This window comes from Vidua macroura, chromosome 3, assembly GCF_024509145.1.
Source record: "Vidua macroura isolate BioBank_ID:100142 chromosome 3, ASM2450914v1, whole genome shotgun sequence".
NCBI classification, from domain to species: Eukaryota; Metazoa; Chordata; class Aves; order Passeriformes; family Viduidae; genus Vidua; species Vidua macroura.
This window is the reverse complement of record NC_071573.1, coordinates 24,547,103-24,570,481: the sequence shown is the minus strand read 5'-3', so window position 1 is coordinate 24,570,481 and position 23,379 is coordinate 24,547,103. Positions and strand designations below refer to the sequence as shown.

Below are 23,379 nucleotides of genomic sequence, written 5' to 3'. Positions count from 1 at the left end.
TTCAACTTCTGGTAACCTGCAGTCCCACAGAGCCAATACCTGACTGCATATATCTCAGTGGGGTTGGATTGGAAAAAAAGCCAATAACACAAATCCACTCAGTTAGCTTTCAAAGAGAAAAATATTCTAGAGAATCTAACATGGCTGCACTGGTGCTGCCCACACATTAACTGGAGCAAATGGGAACATCTGCACTGGTTCAAAATCAGATGCCCCTTTTAGTCTAATTCCTAATGTAAAACATCTGAATGGATAATAAGTAGTACCATATGATTTTAGTCCCTTAGATAAATAAAGTTTAAAAAAAATCTATGTGCTACCCACTTCATAATCAGGTCATTCCTCTGATCCTTTTGCTTGTAAAAGGTCTCAGCTCACTTCTTGCCACCATCAATATCTTCTGGACATCTGAACTTGCTCCAGTTCACACTACATTGATATAAGCTGTCTGTCATGGTTACTCACATATGCAAAGCTTGTACCCATATTCTTATCCTATTCCATTGTGAAGGGCTATCATCATACACAGTTTCCTATATTGTGCTAATGCTTACATACAGGCTACACACAGGCTTACTGAAGGCAATTATATTAACTGATGAATACGTGCAGCAAGAGTGAAAGCATGAGGCTAGAATGAAACTCAGGGGCAAGAACTCTGCCTGCTTACCACCTAAAGAGAAAGAAAATTTAAAGACTGGAGTACAAATGTCAATGCTTTCTCACTTTTGCTTTTCTTCAACATTTCCAATATGCAGTGACTTAAAAGCATGCCTACAAAAATCTCTACTAAACATCTTAGAAGAACATCAGAACTTCAAATAAACCTGTAACATGACCTGACTCTTCTCTCTGCATCAAAGTGTATTGTCTCCCAGATTCACATAAGAAAACTTGGTATATGGAACTGATGAAGAAAGTTTTTTGCATTTCTGCTTATGTACAATCTTTAAAGGGCCTTCAGACTTGGATACTCCCATAATTCTCTCATTTCAGCCAGCACAGTAACTTCTAACAAAAATCCTGCTACTGTCTTACATGGGTACATACCTAACAGAATGTCACAGGATGCAATGGGATATTGTGCAGCAACACTCCTAGCTTCTTTCCTAAGCACACACTCTCACAGACAGACCATATAAAATTCAGCACAAAAACACATTACTATGGCATGTCCAAAACACAGGGGTCTGCTCTACTTGATGTAAGAGCACTTGGCCAGTAAAAAACTCACCTTGTTAAACTTTCAATCATTCTACTGGCAAAATGATCAGCTCATTCTGGCTGATCTTCCTAATGCTTTGGTGGGAACACAAAGACTTTGTTAGAATGCATCCCAGTTCTGTGAGGCTCGTCTGCTGTGATAATGGGGTTTAAAAGGTCTCACAAATGGCATGTAACAGGGATAATTCCCCATCAGGGACTGCAAAATGTAGGACATCCAGTAAATCAAACTTCATCTGCCAAGCTAAAGGACTCACTGAACCAACATAAGAAAAGGAAAGCATCTTAGTCTGCTGATAAATTATTCCTCTTTTGTAAGATGCCTTCCGAGTCAAGCTTCAATGGCTATTCATGTGCAACAACTGTTCCACCAAAACTGGAATTCAGTATTCCTTTTATGAAAAAAGAAAAATTAACACAATTCTTTCTGTGCTAATGAAATTAAAGCACCTGGACAGTGCCATGTCATCCTGACCATGGACAGTGCCATATCATCCTGACCACTGGAGTAACTACTGTCCATTTTCAGTTTTCAGGACGGGGCTTTACCATTGTCCTTCCTACATGTTGAATAGCAGCAAATCTCACAAGGCATAAGAATGAAGTGATCTATTACAAAAACTGAATAAAAACATTTAAATTTTAAAGCGATCTATAAAACCCACTGAACAGGAATATGCACACTGTGTAGTTATTAACACCGCAGCAATTGGAAGCTAATCATTTGCACTAGTCCATGGCTTATCAGTCATCAGTAGAATCTGGTTTCTTCACTTAATCATTTGAAACTAAGGACATAACATTTCATTGTTTTAGGCTCCATGCATTAAAGCCTATCCCATTGACAAAAGACTTTCACAGATCTCACTCAACACGTCGCTGCAACAGCTTGCTTGGAAATTAGCAGGATGCTTCTGCTTCAAGTTAGGCATGTGTTCTGCTGAAGGAGACTCTGATGAGCCTACATGTGTATGGACGGGAATTCATGGCATGGGAACACACCAGAAATGGACTCTCTGACGTTCAAGATTCAACCATTATACAGTAAGCCATATCCAAAGTTCCAGAGATGCCTTTACACATACCACCAGCTGAAATGATTTAACTTCAGCTCAGAAGTCCCTTTTGCTCTGCAGATATCATTTATTTCCACTCCATAACCACAAATTCTACAGTTACATCAAGTTTTTTAAGGTAATTATCACTGCATAAAACATACTATGATTTTAAATATTTCTATTTTTTCTGATGACTTTGCTACCCTTAGACAAGTGATTATTTCACATCAGCATGCAAAATAAGTATCAAGAACACCTCAACAAAGCAGATCATTAGCTATATTCTAAGAATAAGTTATGAATACAAGTATAAAATCATTTGTGGCATGTCATCCGAAGGAACAAACTATACTCTTTGTGCTTTCTGTTAAAGAAAGGTAAGAAAGAGTAGGAGGCTCTGCATTTTGTGACAGATGACAGAACTTTTTTTGCAGGATCTGGGATGCATTTTTCAAAAAGTAAGTTTTTCATTATAGTAAGGCCCAGTCAAGCTGAAAGGTCACTTCTAACAGCAGTATTTCCTGAAAATGCAACATGTAGGCAAACAGGAGAGGGAACATGTTTAGCCACCTCTACTTTGTGAGCACTTAGTGAAATTTCACTAGCAGTTTAAATAGTGGAATCATTTGTTAAAGCAGCAACACAATCTGCCAGTCCAGCAATATTCCCCAGATCTTCCAGAACGCTATGGCCTCTTTTCTATATGTCCAAAACATACATTTTGGTGGCTTTCTGTATTTGTTTTTAAGACAAATTTGTCTTGGAGAAGTCTTAACATCTTAGATAAGTTTTTTTCCATCCTGAAAGCAGCAACAGCACAACCCTGCAACAACATAACTTTCTAGCAGATTTTAGAAGGAATATGAATTGGAAATACAAATTTCTCTTTTTGAGAAAAGACATGCACATTATGTATGAATAGCTCCGAACACTGAAAGCCATTGGACTATCATCGGAGTCAATGCCACTGAAACTGAAGCTGCTTGTCTTGACATCTGGGAAGACCCCAACCTAAATACAGCTCTATAAATGTCACAGTTTCCCACCAAAGTTTTAAAAGTTTAAAGAGCTTGCTAATAATGACTGTGACTACAATGATCAATTTTTTTAAGAGCACCAGGAAAGTAAACACCTTCAATACTACTTACATTACACCTTCTTGCTCAGGTTTCAACCATACAGTTAACGTAAATGAAGCTCCAAGCCTTGGAAGACGGGGAGTAGAGAAGCAATCCTTGTGATTATGAAAAATAAAACTGGAGGCATTGCTGGAGGACCCTGGATGCAAGTCCCTCTTGTCCTCTGTGATACAGGTACCAAGGCCTTCTGAAAGAAGCGGTTTGTAGGACGAAGGTGATGACCTATATGGACATTCCTGAACACAAAACCTCTGAGTGCATGATATAATACTTTGAACAGCTACTGAGCTATGACAAAAAGTACTTCGGTCTGGCAGCCCACAAGTGGCTTGAGTTGGCACAATTGACACATTCTTGAAAGCTCCCACATTTTCAAGCCTAGGGAAATGTCCCTGAGAGCTGACCAACAACAAGGAGTCATAATAAGTTAAGATTAATGTTTCAATAGCATGAAACAAGAAACGACATCTCAAGGAAAGAGCCTGGCAATTCATGTTTACGAAAAAGCTCCTCCTGATTAAAGCAAACATAAATAAATAATGATGTCCATGTCGGTAGCAATGTCCTCAGGTGCTGTGCTTTAAGAGTTTATGTAGTGTTTCATCCTCAAAACGCCCATGCAAGGACTCAGTCACAAGGGACATCTACGTCTTCTGGCCAGTGAAACACACGTGGGTGACAGCCAGGATCTGCAAACCAGAGAAAACAGACACAATCCGTAGGAGGAACCTGCTTTTTTGCACCAGAGATGATGCTCGGTTAGGGATTTCAAGAGTTTGAATTCTTCGTCCAGATTCCAGCCAGCAGGCCCACCTGCACACCCTTGCCGGTTGGGACTGAGACATTTCTCTGAGCCAAGGCCACGGGATTAGGCCGGCTCGAGGGCGCGCAGGCTCATGGCCGAGCGGAGTTTATCCCGGATCTGTCGCGTCACCTGGCTTTGTCTGTCACAGTAAGGAATACGGGACACGGCAGCAAACCGGGGCACGCAACTTGGGCCTCTGAAAGTCTCTGCTGAGGGTTTCGAGCGAGTTGGCTGGACCTCACGCCAACAGCCCCCCGGCGCTTACCTCAGCCTCGCACCGCTCCCTGGCAGCTGCCATCCCCACCGCGCTATTCCCGAGGGACACCCCTGCTCCCCGGGGAGCCAGGAGCGGTGTTCCTACCGTCCCCTCGTGCCTTACCCCGCCGCCCACCTCACGCCGGCTGCTCCTCTCAGCGCTCGGCAAAGCTGATTAAAACCACGTTCCCCATCTGTCCCGTGTGGAGCTTTTTCTAACAGCGAGCGCCAGCGCCGGGGCGCACCGGGCCGGGGCAGCGGTGGCAGGGCTGCTTTAGCGCTGTCGCCCGGCCGGGAGCGGCGCACAGCCAGCGGGGCCAGCGGAGCCCGGCGCTCTCCGCGGCGACGCCGCCGTCGCCCGGCAACGCCGCGGCCTTCCCCGCCCCGGGCCCCGCCGCGCGTTAAAGCGGCAGCGCCGCGCCCGGGCGGGAGGGAGCGGAGCGCCGGGACAGCGCCGGACACGCCGCTCCGCTCCACAGCGCCGGGCCGCCGCGCTGGGCTCGCTTTCCACAGGCACACTGTACAGCGGAGGAGCATCCTCGGGCGCGTTTTTCCCTCACCCCGTTTCTCCCTTTGGTAGCGCACTGAGCAACGGGCACAAACAAGCTGCAAAGGTGTCGTCGGTGAGCTGAGCATGAGCTGCAGCGGGTTGTTCACGCGTGTTTCTGGACAGAGAAGCACTAATTAATACGTCCCCTGAGGATATAGGAAGCATCTATCAATTTTATCTGTACTCTGGAAGTTGCATGAGCTGCAACCTGGCTGGTATATTTCCCTACAGTTTTGTTGATATTGCCTCCAGTAACTTGTCACCTTAGCATATTTGGACTTTTACTGGCTACATAGCGACAAAATTCTTTGGCAACATATACAACTGCTAAGAAATCATTCTCTGTCATAGCTATTAATGCATTTTAACAAGCCCTTCATCCCATATCAAACAAGTTCCTTGACTGTTCCTGGAACATCTCTGCTTTAATACAGATCTTTTTCCTAGGGTCATAAAAGGTAAATAGTAATTCCTGCAGAAATGTTATCAGTCATTTTGCAGTGTTTTCATGTCCTGGTAGTCATTCAGCATTGTAGCTCTGTTGTCAGAATTACATGCCCTAAAGTATTCAAATGTAAAGAACTTTGTTTGCCACAGAAGGGCTTGGGGGAAAACATTTGTCTGAGGCACAGTGCAAGAGCTCAGCCCATGAAGCATCTCTAGATAAATACAGTCAGACCACGTGCTACCACAGTACCATGGACAGTGCGACGGCCAGGGCTTTTGCACATCAAGAGCAAACCAGGTCTTACAGAACACACAGGAGAGAAGACAGAAAATATGGTAATAAAATCCTAGATATTAGGTACCATCTCAGGACATCAAGAATGGGAACAGTTATGAGCATGGAACATGCACCTGGCAAAGATAGGAGCTTACCAATCAATCAAAGACACCAGACCAGCTTGTGTGTTTTTCTTGGCATTTGTGAAATATTAATCAAGAAATAAATAAGTAAAATCAAGTTTTGCTTGCTCCCATCCCTTTCTAGCAGCCAGCAGGCTTGCTCCAAGAATCCTTGCGGGTCTAACAGATGTCCAAAAGGAAAGTCAGGATACATTCACCACAAAATGCACTTTCTGTTATATTCTGCCAATACTTGACAGCCTTACCACCTTCCAGACAGACTATAGCATCTTTCAGTAGTGCTCAGTTTGGGAAAGTGGCCCTGACTCATATTACACCCTCTATTCCTCAAAATAACAAGCAGAAATGACAATTTTCCCCTTTGCATATTTCATCCAAATACACAAGACAGCAGTACAAACCTTGCAAAACCACACTGCAGGCCAACAGTTTCCCAGGTTAAGGATCACTACATTGTTGTTCATCAGGAGTATAATCAACAAACTACCTGCAGGAGGTTAAACTATGAGAAGGCATCCAAAGGCCTTTGCAACCAAGAACAGGCATGCAACATAAACTGCATCACAAACAAAAAAAAACTGAGAGTGATTTTGCTGGAAATACAGACCCTATTCACAGGAGTGTTTTGAAGGCTGTTCAACATACATTTATGAAAACAGAGAATCCTACCAGGCAAAAAAAAAAAAAAAAAAAAAAAAAAAAAAAAAAAAAAAAAAAGTATGCTATTATTAATGACGCAACAAATTCTCATAAAAGATACATTATGCCCATTTAACAGAATTTGAGTTTTGGAACAAGGAAAGTGACATAATTTGAGTGCTTCAAGCTTTTAGTTACAATTGTTAATTTCATCAGGAAGGAAAGCTTTCATTAGCCCCTGGGGTGCCTTAAGCAATCCCGATGTCATTGGAGAATCTGACCTGCACCAGAAAATTGTGACATAACTGGCCTCCTGATCCTACTGATTCAACATCCTATCCATGGCAGATAGCATTATCCAAAAAAACCCTTTCCACAGCAGTTGTTTTCTTAATCCACCGATAGTGTCTCAGGACACACAGAGGCTCTAGGAGGTCAGGGCAGGTTGATGAGGAAAAGAAACCATACCATACAGCAGGTTTGTTATACAGCAGCCTGTGCCTTGACTAGAAAATTTGAAGACCGCCCGTCTAAACATTTGAATGCTCTGAAGCAAACTTTTGTATGAGAAATCATCTTCCTAAAATCAAATTAAGCCCTCAAACTTACCTATTTTTACATGCTCAGTGGAACATCTCATTGAAGATGGTAAAACCACAGGGGCTCATTGAGTTTGCATAAACGGCAGGCTTAACACAACCATTGCCAAATTTCAATGTGTTTAACTTTGTAACAATGATCCTCTGGTAGGAAGAAAAAGTAAGAGAATGAAGGGAATGCAGTATTACACTTACTCAAAACTACAATTGTACAAAGCTAGTGTGCACAAACAAGGCAAAATTGCATGTGTACGTTTTATACTTACACAATGCAATGACAATTTACAATTTAAAATAATTTCCTAGAATCATAATTCTTGGGATGACTGACATAGAATTTCAGGTAATTATTTCTCTCCTAAAACACCATGGGGTGTTCTGCACCTTAACAATTGCTTTTAAATATTTTCATTAGTGGTGGGAAAAGTCTTGACACCTAGTTTGTTCATCAATTTTGCCTTGTCTTCTGTTCATAAAGAGTTCTAAAAAAATGCAGAATTTTGCGGTGTATTGTAAGCTTGCTTCTGTGTCATGTTCTGAAACCCCCTTAAAACCAATATTAGCTCAAATTTGTGCAGTGCTGATTAGTTGAATGCTGCAATTTTTGCTATAGTCTGAAGCGACCTATGTAAACTAGCCCACACAGCATGACTTTCAAAGATTAGGCTCAAGTGTACCATTCAAGATTCACTTTCAGTGAATATTCATAACGACTTTCTTTTATGAGTGCTTTTTCCCGTAAAACTCCACCATTTGAATATTTGCAGGAAATTAACATAAAAGATCAATTTGCATTGCCAAGTCAATATGTATATTTCAAATTCATCTGTCTAGTGAAATTTTTTTTCCCAATATTTTGCAAGCAGTAATAAAACTACAATGCAAGTACATTTTAATAGCTGGAGGAGAGTTGATCATGACAACCCAGAAATAATTAACAACTTATGTTTTAAAGGGGAGGAAATTCTGTATAAGCCAGCAAAATAAATATTGGAGTAAAATTTTCTGAAAGCACAGAAGGAGGCGGCAAGTATTTTATAGAGCTGTTAAGAGCCTTTTAACAGCTTTAGAAGTACACTACATCACACCACTTATTTTAGCACCAAAAACTTTATTTGTTACTAGAAAGGCAGAAACAAAAGACTCTTTTAGGCAACAAGCTTTACAGGCTTCCTTCACATGAAAATACTGCACCAGAGTGTACATCTCCCCATAGTAAATCCAGAGAAAGGAAACCTCTGCAAGGATTTCTTTTCCCAGAATTCCTTTTCAATGACCACCATAGGCTGTAATAATGACCTGTCCAAGTAGGAAAGACCATCCCATACAGCTGGAGCACTGGGGCTCTGATAATTGACATTTTCTCTCCTCACAGCATCTGTTATTTCCTCCACACCTCCTCACACCACAAGCCATCATATGCTTTCCTGGCAGTTATCAGCAAAGGACATGTCCAAGAAACAATTTCTTTTTTATTAGTCCATTCTTAAAAATAAATTTTAAAAACCTACATAACAAACAAAACCCCCCACATTCTTCAACCTAGTCTCTGGCCTTCAACCTTTAGATACATTATCTGTACCTAATTAATCAGTGTTCTGTTTTCATCATCAACACCTTCCTCCAGAGTCTCAAACAAATCCTTGCCTCTACTCTTCATTTTTCTTTAGACCTTCTGTTATACTCCCTTATTTTATGGGTGCTAGGAGGAGCAGTCAGCAATCAAAACTTCTGTGAAGAGACTTACACCTGAGATATTGCAGACACATTCACCAAAGGTAACATTTCTTCTAAAGATCCTTCCCTTATTTTCAAAGATGTCCTGTGCTTTGTAAAAAATTCAGCAAATGAACAAACAAACAGAACAAACCAAACCAAAAAAAGCCAAAAAAAAAAAAGTCCCCAAATCTCTTCCACATTTTGAAAAGTTAAATTAGTATTAGTCCAAATATCAAACAATTAGGCAATTTTCTGAAGACAGATGAGTCTGGCTTTCAATTGAAGGCTACATCATACAACATGAACACAATAATTTCCTCCTATAAATGTTCAACTTCTGGGTTTTTTTTTCCCTTGCAAATGACTATTTCACTATTCTCAAAACACCTATCTTCATAATATATTTTTGTCAAAACCCCTGCAATTATGGCCTTCTCCTTCAGCTTCTAAATTCACATTTATTTCAGAGCCCCTCTTGTTGCTTCTTGCAAATCACTACAGCAAATTAAGTCATATTTATCATTCCCAAGAACATGCTCCTTCCCCAAACATCTCCTCCTGTTTGCTCCTGTAAGGATCTGATCACTTTCTATTCAGACTAACTCTTCAACAAGCATCAGGTCCCTCAATCTTTTATCATCTTCTGCCCTCAGAATACTTATTTCCCACCCATTTCTTCTGCTTTTCAATGTATCCCTCTCCTTCATAGCGCAGACATCTCAAATATTCTGACCTTTAGTTTACCCTCTCTCTTCTTACTCACTTTCCCTTTTCTCTGAAAGCTTCCACCTGAACTTACCTCAGTCCAAAGTTCTCCAAAGAGAACTTTGTGGTAAATCCTTTTTCTTCTCATGAGTTCTCTTTCTTCTATATGCCATGAGGAAGGAACCTGAAGGAAGCACTCCAGAGCCATAAACTGGTTATTGCTCTGGTTTGCTTAGCTCCTGGATTAGCAGACCCAGGAATGATGAGCCAAGAGCTTCATCATCTCCAGAGCAGAATCACACTCCCCTCCTTTCCTCTACACCAAAGACACACTGAAGGTCTCCCCATGCCAGGTGGAGCAATTAAACCCTTCCTGCTTTGCCAATGAGATCCTTGATGAGCAGCAACACAGGGGAGGAGCTGCTGCTGTCTCCCCATCTGGATAAACAAGTTTGGTGTAGGCCTGTTTTCTTCCCTTCCTCCCACCCCTTTTCAGCTCCCCTGTGCCATCACAGTGCAGATCACCCTCTCAAGGAACAGCTCTTCAAATCATTTCCAGCCACCCATTTAGTCTCTCATCCCTAGAAGAACATGGCTCCCTGGGGAACATCATGCAGCTGAAATCAGGTCCTCTCTCCAGACTGATACAGAGCAAGAACTGTTCCATCCCCACTGTTTCCCTCCAAAGTTTCCCTGGCTATATTATGTGCCATCTTTCAAAGGCATGCAGTGCCTGTAGAAGCATCATTCTTTTCTTTAAAGTAGTGATTCCTCTGCTTCTGGCCTCTTCTTCTTCCAAGAATATTTTTAAAACTGTGTTACATTCAAAGAGACAGAGGTTTCCCCAGAACCACTGAGTTGAGTTTGTTAAAATTCTGCCTGTGTAACATATTAACAGGATTCACCACCCTAACTTTGAGGTGTTCATTGTTCCCAGTTATCTTTAACAAGTCCATCTCCTGTAATTGCATGCACATTTTTGCTTTAAGATATTTTGTGCACCTTAATCTATACCATAAATTCTGAGGAGTTGGTGTGTGTTGTTGTGGGATTTCATAGCTTTTTAGAATTGTAGGATAAGTATAGGCTAGGTAAAAAAAAAAAAAAAAAAGAAGAAGACAAAACAATAAAATTCAGATGCTTGGTTAAGGGAACCTATTCAAAGAAGAAACAAAGCAGTCAGAAAATCCAAGTTCTAATCAGAGCTAAGAAATTAGTAACTGCATGTCTATATCTTAGTTTCCTTACCTACAGATTGAGAAAGTTGATGCTGAATTTAGTGAAGTACCATGATGTGTGCAGAAAGGAACAAATTGCCAAAAAATTATCATGTGCAGTAAAATTTCTGAGTTTAACTGTCAAATGTCAAAACCAACCCTTTTTTCTGAAGTTCAAGAAACTGCTTAACTTAGCAGTAAATCTAGTTTCAGCTGTGAACAAAAAGGTCTACTATTAAAAGCCAAAAATTGGAAGTATAATATGATGGCCAAATGCTCCAACGGACCAGTCCTGTGAAATGTTAGAGGGCAGTCAGTAATTAATATCCCATGGCAAAAGAAAATTGATAGTAGGACCCTGCACTTTATAAGTCTTCTATATGATCAACTAAAATAGAAATTGGATTAACAGCATGAAAATACACACTAATAGTTGCAGCAAGGAATTACGGATTTACATCTTTGCTGGTAAAGATGCTCTAAAGGGTAAGACTAGAAATTCCTTTCAAGTGCGGGGTCACAGCACAGGGAAGCAAAGAAACCTCCCACAGTAAGAAAAGTGACTGCAGAAGAAACAGACCTTTTTTTTTTTGTCCACAAAACTGCCAGTGGAGCAGCTCTGTGAGGAAAGGTTGATTTAACTGCATTCTAGTTGAATAAAGGTAGATCCAGAAGGTTTGATAAGCAATGCCAGTGGGAGACAAGAACACAGCATAGGAAGCATGTCAGGAGAATCTGAGGGAAAGGGTGCTGGTAGAGGATGTAGCAGAATGAATCCAAGATCTGACTGCTGCCCAAAATGGGCAGTCCCACTCCGCCCAGAGGATTTAGCAGATTGAATCCACTCACCAAGGAGTCAAGCGAGTGCCAAAATTGGGTACAAAGATATTGGCAAGAACAGGATCATCCATTCTAAATGTGGCAAGTTTTTAGATGGTCTCAGTTTGCTTTGAGGAAACATATCCCAAGTTGTGTATTTATTTGATCTTTAAAGTCTCCTTCTAAGGCCAGGGCTTATGACAGTTTTTGAACCACTTATGTAGAGTGAGGCATGACTTTCTAAGATATCATGCTTCCTGGTGGCTTTCTCCTTCCCAGAAACTTTAGAGGGGAAGAGACCCAGAGAATTCAAAAACTACTAGCAAAGGCAAAGTAAGATACCTAAATTAGTTATACCATTGATGGAAAAGGAGGCAGAATTCAGCCATGATACATCCTCCTTGGCTGTACTCAGGCCACCTGTAATTACACATATTTCCTTGGCAAGGCACAGGACATGATGACCAGGATCTTAACAGCTACATCAGAAAATAGAGCAAAAGTGACAGAATGTGTGTGTAAGATAAATAGGATATCATTAAATAGACAAAACCATAGGAAAATGTGTTCCATTTGTTTTGTGAGAAGCAGAACTACTTTGCACCATTACTATTGCATTTTCATGACCCTCCTAATGAATATACTCAAATGTCAGTGCAATTTTCATCAGGAGTATGCAAAAAATGCAAGCAATTTGGTACAGCCATAGTCCAATTCTAAAATCTCTGAGGAAACGTAAATCCTAATATCCCAGCTCTCCTAAGGGAAGGGAAACAAACTGTATGTGCACCAATGTGCTTCTACTGATACAGCTGAAGACTGGGGAATGTAGCTTTATCAATATTGCCACAACAATGAAGCCTGTGCATATTGAGAAGGTTCAAATGTAGCAGGCAATGATTCCCTTGCACATCATTTATTTTAAGTATATTTGTATATATTTTTAATCAAGGTAATTTGCTTAATACATAATTTTATAAATCTCATAATTAATACAGGGTTTTTTGGTTTTTTTGGTTTTTTGGTTTTTTTTTCAGAGCTGGTCTTGGAGCAATGAAAAACTATCAGGCTAAAGTGAGGGGTGCTAAATAGCTAGGGGCTCCTATAGCCCTCAGCCACACATCCACAGGCTTAGACAGGGACTGGACAGAGAAGTCTCATTCCATTAGGATACTCTGCAGAGGAGAGTGACAGCTGCATTCCCAGGAAAAGCCTTAAGACCAATGAGGACACATGACTTGGCTTGGGCCCAGGCAACACTGTCGAGGTTTAAATCCTCTCATTCAAGGACACCTTGACAAAAATCACACAAACATCTGTATTTATGCCTTCTGAGCGTTTGGATGTTTGGGACAGACACAAGTAATTACTGATTCATCCACACACTTGATGTTAATTTTTAATACAAATTTTACCAGGTAACACTAAAGATACCAGCATATCAGCATAACATGAGGATAACAGTGTAAATGAGAAAGTGAGCTCATATTACAGTCCAGTTTTCAGGGCCAGGATGACTATTAATGAAACACCTTATTTGAATATTTTAAAGGTGCAATTTACTTCCCAGTCTTTAAAATAGATTCCAGAAGTTCTTTGCACACACACTGCTTTTTTTGAAATTAATTTTTTTAAAAAGCAATTATTTTTCCATTAATCTCTACAAATTATTCAAGAAGTAGTTGTTTACAGAAAAAAAAACCCAAACCCTGAAACATTTTCCTTAAGCTTTTTTGAAACTTACTCAAAATTCACTTAGTTATATAAATCCCTGATATGTAATTCATGGTTTGTTTCCTAAGCATTTCACTGTACATCCAGCCTTTTGACACTTGTTATCTACATTAAAATCTTCCAACAGTTGAAATTATGTTTAGTTTTAGAATCATTTAATTTTTAACTTATTTATTCAATTATCTCCATAGTAATCTAGTGCTTGCCATCAAAATTTGTTGCCAGCTTTTAATTCTTTTGTACCACTTGGGGTCTTGAAATCACATTTCTCCATCATGAAATGTGCCCTTAACCTGCTGCAGAGGTTGAAGGAGATATCCTGTAAATTTGTGATAGTTTAGCATATTAAAGGAAAGTACATGGTTCAGATCCATCCTTCTCAACTTATATACAGTATAAGGCATTTTTTGCCTAGGTATCAAGAAAAACAAAATTTGAGACAAACAGTTCTGTCACTTTTTTTTGTTTCCTCTTCACAATTCAATATTACAGAATTATCTCCCATCTTTCAGTCTCATGTGAATAGCCTGACTGAAATCTGCAAGAAAATTTACTCAGAAGGGCTGGGGAGCATAAATTTGTTATAAGTATCTGTAGGGGAAGAGCTCTGAAGCAATTTTCATTTGGAAGTCATGATCCAGGAAGACATGGTTAAACTCTGAGCAGTCTTACAACAGAAGTGGTCTGGAAAACCCTGAAGCCAATTCAAGCCTTTGAGGGGTTTGGAGGTAGCCCAGGGTATTGACTCAGGACCTCCAGCATGACTCAGGTTACCCAGCTTAAGATAGCTAAGGTTACCCAGATCAGGATTTGTTTCTCTGTATTGTTTTACCATTTCAACTGTTGAACTGAAATGTTCAGTGTCAAAATAAAATCCTGTGTCTAACTGGGAGATTAATTCTTTCTCTTTTAATGGTTTCTCAAATTAGTGTGACTCAGCTCCTTGTCAAATGACAGATGACAAAAACCAGAGTCAAGATGTAGAATTCTTTCCACCTACGGTGTGCTGACTTATAGGAGACAGTGTCCCTCTTAAGATATTTTAGATGGTTCTTCTCTTCCTTTCCTTCTAAGTCAGTTTTGTGATGCTTTACCCTATGCAAGAATCATACTCACTTTGTGGAACAATGAAAACCTTACACGGCTTTACTTCCAGGAAGATATTAACCACAAATAAGTACAGAAATTAACAAGATGATTGAAACTTATTCCTGTAATATAATGTGAAAGTGGAGCTTGCTTCCATAAAGCTGATTCATAATCTTTCCTGAGCATCTGTTTAAAGAAAGAATAACTACAACTGAATTTGAGATGAAATGTTTGCTCCACATAACCCGTGCATTGTCACACACATCTTCTTCCACTAGCAGTCTTGGTCTCCTCCACTTGCCAGTGCTCTATCCTATTCAAATGAGATGAAAACTGCTTGTAGGCAAATAGAATAAAAAAGAAGCTGACAAGATACAGTGTCTTCCCTTCCCCCTGCTCCATACCCCAACTCCAAGTCTTTTTATTTTGAACATTTTCAGTAAAGGCTGAGTGTAGAAAGTGCCTGCTAGTCTTCAGCATTCATGACCAATCTGTCAGTCTCTTGTAATCAAGAGCTGGGATTCTTCTCCCTGCCACATAAAGCTCCTGAGGGTGGATCCACTGATACATCAGGGAAGCCTGAACTAAAGCAGCACATAAGAAGAGAGCTGAAATAGCACAAGGAGCAGGGATTCAAGGGTGTTTGTTTCACATGATGCCATGAAGCCAAATACTCCTGGCTATAAAAAGCATATGCAAAACACTCCTGGTCTGATAAATAGGACATGTTTTTACAAATTTAAATGAAACACTGAGCATCACTGAAACCATCTGAAACCCGCTGGTCCACAGTAGCAGCTGGATAGCCAGTGACAGGGAACTTGAAAGATGCTGAAAGGCTTCCTTTTGAAGCTGTCAGACTTAACACCAGCTTTTTATTATAGAAACTCCCCCGCACACACACACCCCAAAGAAATACTGAGTGCTTATTTGACTGTATTGCAGATGAAAATAGAAATAAAATATCCATGGACAGGTTGCCAACATACTTTAGCCTGGATGTGGAGTACTGATCTCTATAAAAGTAACACCGTCCATGTTTTCTTAGCATTTTACTTCTCTCTAAAAAGCCAACAAGTTCTGTGACAAAGACATCTGTTCAGTGGAACTGTTTTATTTGGACACTTACACTGTCTCCTCACATATCCTGAGTCAAATTTACCTTCATAGAAGCACCACACAATGATAACTTCCTCATCACCAAATCAAAGTGGATCAAGCTGACAAGAAATTAAATACTTCCATTATCTAATACTATATTCCCAATATATACACATAAGACTGAAGTAATACTTCATACATTCCTTTTCCATTTTGCTATAAAGATTAAGCAAAAGATTGACAGTATTTACCAGTACCCTAATTGTTCAGGAAAGAATGTTAAGAACTGTGAAATAAGCTTCAGCTAAGCGATTGAAGGTAGAATAAGGTTATAAGAGTTTTGAATGCATGATGAATAGGTTTTTATGTCTTTTGTACTGAGTGCAGATAGTGAGGCTTTTCTGAGGAATAATTTGAGCTGCCTAAATTAGATTCCTTTGGAAAATAGTTCAGAGGAAGAGCCAAGACACCCCTTCAGGTGCTGACTCCCTAAGATTCATATCTTGACTTCCTCAGATGAAAAGTCATATGTCAGAGATACATCTTACTTCTATCTCAGAAGTGTTCTCAAACTTTATGGATGTATGAGATTCCCAGGTTCTCCAAATCAACTACAAAATTCTTCAGTGCCTCTCACATTTAAATGTTTACTACTGTAATGAATATGAAATAATTTTCAAACAACTATTCCAGAATAAAATAGCAAACATCTCATTTATGCCAATCTCAAGTTACACTGAAGTGATACTTAGCTACATTTAACATTCTTGGTTCCATAGCTGAGTAATTTAAGTAATTTTTTAAACTAGTTGTTCATATTAATAATTTGAAGCAACTTATTTTTACTAGTTACAGGCCAGCTCTTCAACTGGCACGAGGACACAATGCTACAGTTGTCACCACATCATATAAAGCCATATATTGGCTTTGAAGAATCCTACCGACTCAGATCACTGCTGAACATGTAGCCCACAATTTAAAATTCACTGAAAAACATTTAAGCCCTCAATATTTGCTTGTGTTCATGCCATAAAGTCAATGACTTATAATAGTCATGGAAAATTAACACTGAAGGGGCACAGACTAATTCAGAATGAATTTGTTTTAAACATGGATGAAGACAATTCATTTGCCTGATTGCCTAGAGGAATGAAGTTTTGGATGATGAAATTGAGACCAGCTGTTGACAGAACAGGAAACTAAAAAACCTGGGGAATGAAGGGGAAGGCAAAAGTCAGCATTGAGGAGAAAACTGTCCAATTTCTATAGGAAGAGAGTCAAGACAGCAGACAATCTGGAGGTGAGCTAAGACAGTAATTCTTACAAAGAATTGGAAATATAGTTATAAGAAAATTTCAGGATAAAAAGGATGAATAATTTTTTTTTTTTTTAATTTAGGCTGTGCTCCTCCTTTGTAGCTACTTGGGAACCTTTCAAATAGACTACCACAAAATATTTTATGGGTAAAATTTATCTTTTTCTGCCACATTTTTAAATTTTCTGCCACTGTGTGGTCACTAGTCTCTCATAATGAGGCTGAGCTTCAGCATCCAGCCTAGGACAGTGTCATTTGCATTAGGCTGGTCACATCATCTTTTCTTTTCTAGGACCCTATCACACATGGATGGGTTCAGATTTCTGTCAGCACCTTAGAAACTGGAGTTAACTGGCCAGCTACCTGTGACAATAGGGACTGGCTGAGGAATTTGGCTTTCCTTTTGCAGTCTGCATTTACACAAATCAAATAAGCTGTGGCTGTTACAAGCTTCTAATTAGGCCTCTCTCAAAACAAGGTCATAGACATTTGAAAGGAGAAAAAAGGTTGGCAAAAAAAAGTAGCAGCCTGAACTACAGGAGCTTTGCTCTCAAAACCACTCAAATACCACAGAGCTCTTACAAGGGAGGGAGATGCAAAGTGCACTTTGCCTTAGGATGGCCTTAAGGTCTGTTTTTCCCAAACCAGGAATCCTGCAAGGATCCATAGTTTTGAGCTAGGTGCTGAAGTCAATTACATTTTAGTGAAAAGAGTTTTGAAGGAATACTCTTCCTTTAATGTATTCCAGCATCATGAAGCAATTGCTTTACACTCTGACAGTCTCATATCACAAACAATTTGACTGCAGTTAAAAGAGAAAACACTAGATACTTTTTTTTGCAAGGGAACATGAGAGAGCCTGACAAACAGTCCCTTAAATCTTTAACAATGACTTAAGGAATAAAATAACAAAATGAAACTATGTGGAGGTTAATGCAGCTACCAGATGGGAGACTTAGAGGAATGTCTGCAGTTAGCAGCACGAGGAAATCTGAAGGCCAATATGTGCAGACATTATGGCAGATAAGGTAGTGGAAAGTAATCCTCACAATGAGATAATATAGCTTTTTCATATAATTATGATATTTGAAAAATGTAGTAACTTCATTTGAAATATCGACATCTAGTCAGCATAAGCTATAACATTAATAGGCTGAGTAAAGAGAATAAATAGTTTTATCCTATTTAATCATAAATTTGGCTTAATGACCTTTATCTGATTATATGAGCAGCCCAAGCAACAATATTAAATAAATAAATAGAATATTAAAAGATTGTTAGCAGATAAGCTGCTTGGAAATTTCCAGATTAAATGTATTTGGGGGAGGGAGCCCTGTCATTTACTAGTATATACATTTTCAAAATTAAGATGACTGCACAGGTGCTCCAGCTGAGCCTCAAGTCTGTTGCTGTCCCTGCCCATTGCTGTGAAAAACCTCTCCTTGGCACCCTAGTGGGAACCAAACGATTTTTCAGGAGAGATGCTGGTTTGGCCAAAAGGAAAAAAAAAAAAAAAAGCAAGAAAGAAAAGACAACCTCACAACTAAAAAGAATTCTCTTTCTGTTACACACAAGTAATAATTATTATAGTTTTCTAATGTGATTGACCTAAAGAATTAATAGAAGTGTAAAATCTAGGTTGCAGTCTTAAGTTTGTATTAAGCAGAGAAAATAAACTTCTGTTCCCAGGTGGGCACTGCACTGCTTCATACAATTTGTTCCACCTTGCCTGAACAGACCCATATACATTTTCTCAGCACCAGTGGCAGCATGAAATAATAAAAAAAACTAATAATAAAATCACAGTTCCTCCCTTCCACTACAATTTTCTCCCAGCTTTTTCTTCCCAGCCTTTGTTTTCTTATCTTTTTGTGCTGCCAAACCTTCAATTTAATTGGAGAACTGATTCACTTAGAGCAAAATTCTTTTGGTACATTTGGTGTTTATTTGTTGGGGGGGAGGGGTGTTTGTTTGTTTGTTTTTGTTGTTTTGGTTTGTTTGTTTTCTTTTTTTAAACAAGGTCTCATTTCCAACATCATCACAGAAAGCCCTGCTGATAGACTGGAATAGGCAAAATACGTACATCAGTACTTCTGCCAAAGACAGACCTTCACCATAAGTCAAGGTGCCTGATAACTTTCTAAACAGGCTTGATTAGTAAAGCAAAAAAAATATTATAAAGAAATTCTCAAATGCAGGTGTTATCACAGAATGACAGTGGCTGTGTGATCAGGACAGATAATGTTTTATCCTGGCTTATGGATATATTTGCATCATAGAGATCAAAATGAGAATTTTATCCCATTGGCAAGTATAGAATCCATATTTTAATGGGAAAAGAAGGTTACAACATGGGGTCTATCTTTGTAAAAGACTTATATACATATATATCTAGATACAGAAGAAAAATAAAATATTGTAGGCAAATAAATGAGCCTTAATATGGGTTAAAACAATACTTCTGTGACTGACATTTTATCCTTGCAAGTTTCTGAAGTCTAAAATATTCTACAGGTGAGTTCTCTACCTTGAGATTTCCTCCAGTCCCATGAACTTATCTTTCCACTCTTGCAAAGTGGCCTGTTCAGGTCAAAGAGCAAAAGCAACTGCTTTCCTCACTGGCTGACAGTTCTCCAGAAGAGCCTCACCAAGCACTGTTCAGAGGTACCCGAGGCGGGGATTGGTGTGCTCAGAAGTAGCTATTCTGTTATAAATGACCACACCTCTGCATCACCAGCCCCAGAGCAATGCTCATCCTACCCTGCACCCTAAAAGAAGCTCAGATAATTTTCATAATTTTCTAGATACATTTGCTTTCAGTCTTAAATTACATATTTAAATTTGTAGGAGAGAGAAAATGACAGATGTGTTGAAGTTTGGTAAAGAATGCTTGCTTTAATTGTAGCAAGAGGTTTCTGGTAGTGAAGCAAGATCCATATTGAAGGTTTGGTCTATATATGCCTCTCAAAATAAATTGCATATGCATTAAGAGCCAGAAAATATTATGTAGTTCATTATACATTTAATCTTGAAATATAGCGTATTGAAACTTTTATGTATTTATGTTTGCATACAGTAATGAAAAAATTGAGTTTGATATTCACAGACCAATGAAATTCAGATTCCTATAGCTTTGTATTCACTTTCCCTCCCATATCATCAATGTCTCTGATTCCTCTTCCTTAACTGTTAACTCACCCTGACTGATCCCTCAACCTCCTTCCTTGACTTTCATAGCATCAGAGAATATCCTGAATGGGAAGGGACCCACAAAGACCAAGTTCAACTCCTGGCTCTGCACAGGACACCCCAGGAGTCTCACCATGTGCCTGAGAGCTTGATCTCTGTCAGCCTTGGTGCTGGGACCACTGCCCTGGGGAGCCTGTTCCAGTGCCCAACCACTTTCTGGGTGAAGAACCTTTTCCTAACATTTACCCTAAACCTCCTAATGCGGATTCATGCCATTCCCTTGAGTCCCGTCACTGGTCACCACAGAGAAGTGATCAGTGCTTGCCCCTTCTTTTATGACAAACTCCTCTGAAACTTCTCCTGTGCCAATTACCAGTCAAAAAGACAAAGAGCATCAGGGTTTTTTGTCAGAGAAGACTTTGAGCTTTTCCATCATGCTTACCTTTGGTCAAACTTGCCAGAACTGAATATTCCCAAGTTTTTTTAGCCTCTCCTCCCCCTGCCAATTCAGGGTGGAACAAGGCAGTGAGATATAGATGAGATTAGGTGGAAATTGCTGCAGCCTAAGCATTAGAGTTTAAGAAAGCAGAGTTTGTTCCTTACACAAAGTGCAAGAACAGATGCTGAACACTTTCTAGCCACCTTCAAAACTGGCTGAATGTATTTGTTTGGGAAATATAAATGACAAATTGACTTTTAGATTAATAGCTACCATATTGCTAATGTACAAATCACTTTTAACAGCCACTATTAACTTGGTAAAGAGAAGCTTGCTAACTGCTCTTTAATTAAGTACACTTAATGACCTTAAGGGGATTAGTAGTCTTGTCTGATAATCAATAAGCATGGCAAGATTGCCAACCCACAGACATGGGCTGGAGAACAAAATTAATCTGTGTAGATTAGTTGTACCTGGTTTTGTGTGTTTCCCAAGACTGCAGCAAAATTACTTCAGTTTAAAATACTTATAAAAACGTATTAAATGTGCACTAAGTAGAACAGATTTTACACAAGCTTTTTGTTTATTCAACTAGTGTAAAAATGTCATGTGCTTTTTAAGAAAATCCTATATTCTGGCCAGGAGCTAGTGCAAATCAGTTTGGAAGAAATATATAAAAAAAAAGGAGGCTGCAGTCTCCAGAGAAAGCTGGAGGCTGAAAGAAAGGAGAGTGAACATGGTTCTTAGAAGACCTAGAGTGAAACACTGTCCCCACAAATCAATCCCTAACAATGGCAGAATTCCTGCCAGCTGCTACCAAAGCCACCCTGCCCGTATACGGGTTTCTCTTCCTCCTCTCTCTTGGGCTGTAGCCATAATTCAAGACAAATTGTGGGCCACTGGATAAAGCATAGCAGTTTTATTCTTTCCGTATGTTTGGCAAACAAGAGGAAGCTTTATGTAAAAGGCAGATATAAAAGGTTTTTTTTATTGTTACTTTAAAGGTTTCAGAGCCCACCTCAATATCCATGTCTCATCCCAGTGCACAATTCATCCCTTCAGTTTGAGGGCTGGAGTTCAGAAGAGAAGCCAAGAAGCTGAAGTAACACTGCAAGTGTAAAATGCAGAGAAAAGTCCAAACCAGCAAAAATACTGTCCCTACCAAATGTCAATGTCTCAGCAACAAATATGTACTTATAATCTGATAATAATGCTTAAAGTAAGAGAATTAAGCAGTTATGATTAGGAATTTCTGAACACTGTTGTTGGTTTCCCCTTTTTCCTTGAGAATAAAACCCCTCCCCGGCCCTTTCAGTCTGAGTGTCATGTCTGCCGTAAATCAGGAGGATTTAATTGCAAAAGAGAAGCCTCTCTAAGACATGTATATGGTATATTGACACACTACCAGAGCCATAGGGATATTAAAATTGATTTCCAACAAGCTGAGGCCTTCTACTTTCTAATCCTGTGTCCCACAAATATACATTAACACCACTCCTAAACAGGGCTAATTAGCTTCCAAAAATAGCTGCATATATGGAAAGTGGAACATGGACAAACACATCTTGCCTTCACACAGTTCAGCAGCAGCTGCCAAAGTGCACAAAACATTTTGCCCACTGACCAGGATGGGGCTTTACTCTCTTGGCTTTATGGGACAGACCATGAATTTAATTAAGCACTTAGTACCTTGTAGCCTGGTCGCTGTTGTTTGTGCCCACCCACCATTTTTTTTCATGGATTTTCAATCCTTCTTCTAAGCCCTTCAGTTCAGAAGTACCTCCACTGACCGTGCTGATGAAGTGCTCCATTGCCCACTCAGTCCAAACAGTGGTAATCTGCCCAGGCTTTTAACTGTAGTTAAAACAAACCACCAACCTGCCGGATTTTAAGCAGCTCCTGAATGCCATCAGCATCCATCTCTGAGTGTGCCTGCCAGGTCAGAGAAAATGTTGTTTCACCCCACATCTTCTACCCAAGGGCTAAACTATATCTGACTCAACCTAGCAAAAAAAACCCCAATTTCTCTCTTTCTGCCTTAAATGCAGAGGAGTTGGGACCTCCTGTTCCTCAGACTTCATTGCCCAGGGGCATCACTTTCAGTGATGCCAGATGAGGGCAAATTAGGCTAAAGCACCTGGAGGCCTTCTGCTGTCACAGGTGTGACAAAGATCCTGACGGCCTCATCAGTTCCAGAGGGGAGCCCAGCTCAGGCCACCTTTTGTTCTGTATCACAAAATCAAAGAGCAGTGTTCTAATTTTTTCTTAAGATACCCTGTATCCCAGTATCTGCCTCCTACCTGCTTAGCCTTGATAGTCCAATTAATATTCTGCACTGACTTAATACTACTACTAATGATAGTAACACTAGAATATAACTGCATTGACTCCAATTCCCTCCAAGAGTGGTAGGCTACTATGAAGATAACAAAAAAGCACACTGGAGCATTTATTCCCTCATACATGCTCCATTCCTACATATTTTCTTTCTCTCTTCTGTCTATATTTCTCTCTCTCCCCTACCTCAGCTGCATTTTCTTTCGTATTTAGGTCTCTTTTCCTTTCTGCAGATTTTACCTCTCTCTTCTAATGTGGACATGACCTTCTCGTCTTCAGATTCTTCCAAATCCGTGGGCATGCTTGATGACTGCTGTATGCTACCCCTTCTGGCCACCATTAGTTTATCTATATTAACCAAACTCTGCTCCAGATCCCCATTGCTGTTGGCATGGTCTATAAATTTAAATAGATTTTTTTTATGCATTAGGTAAGTCCTTTCTGATACTCGTTGCTTTGCCAAAATGAAGTCTACTGAAAGAAGTGCAATTTGGCTGGGCCACAGTGCCAAATAAAATTAATTTATCTTTAAGCTGAAACATCTGTTAAGGGCATTTGACTTCATGAACGGTGTTTCCA

At 39.7% G+C, this 23,379-nt stretch overlaps 1 protein-coding gene across 5 annotated transcripts in view; it reads right to left on the bottom strand.

Annotated features, from left to right (window-relative positions):
- Positions 1-4,820, bottom strand: part of USH2A (usherin) — a 374,152-nt gene extending 369,332 nt beyond the window's left edge. For 4 of the 5 annotated variants that reach the window (XM_053974137.1, XM_053974131.1, XM_053974134.1 and 1 more), the window contains exons 1-2: positions 4,618-4,820; positions 3,431-4,110 (exon numbers count right to left, since the gene is read on the bottom strand). In XM_053974137.1, the coding sequence (XP_053830112.1) occupies positions 3,431-3,951 (521 nt within the window). In that variant the 5' untranslated portion in view covers positions 3,952-4,110; positions 4,618-4,820. Of the gene's footprint in view, positions 1-3,430; positions 4,111-4,605 lie in introns of all 5 variants that reach the window. The other variant, XM_053974132.1, reaches the window with a different exon arrangement.
- Between the last annotated feature and the right edge of the window lie 18,559 nt (positions 4,821-23,379).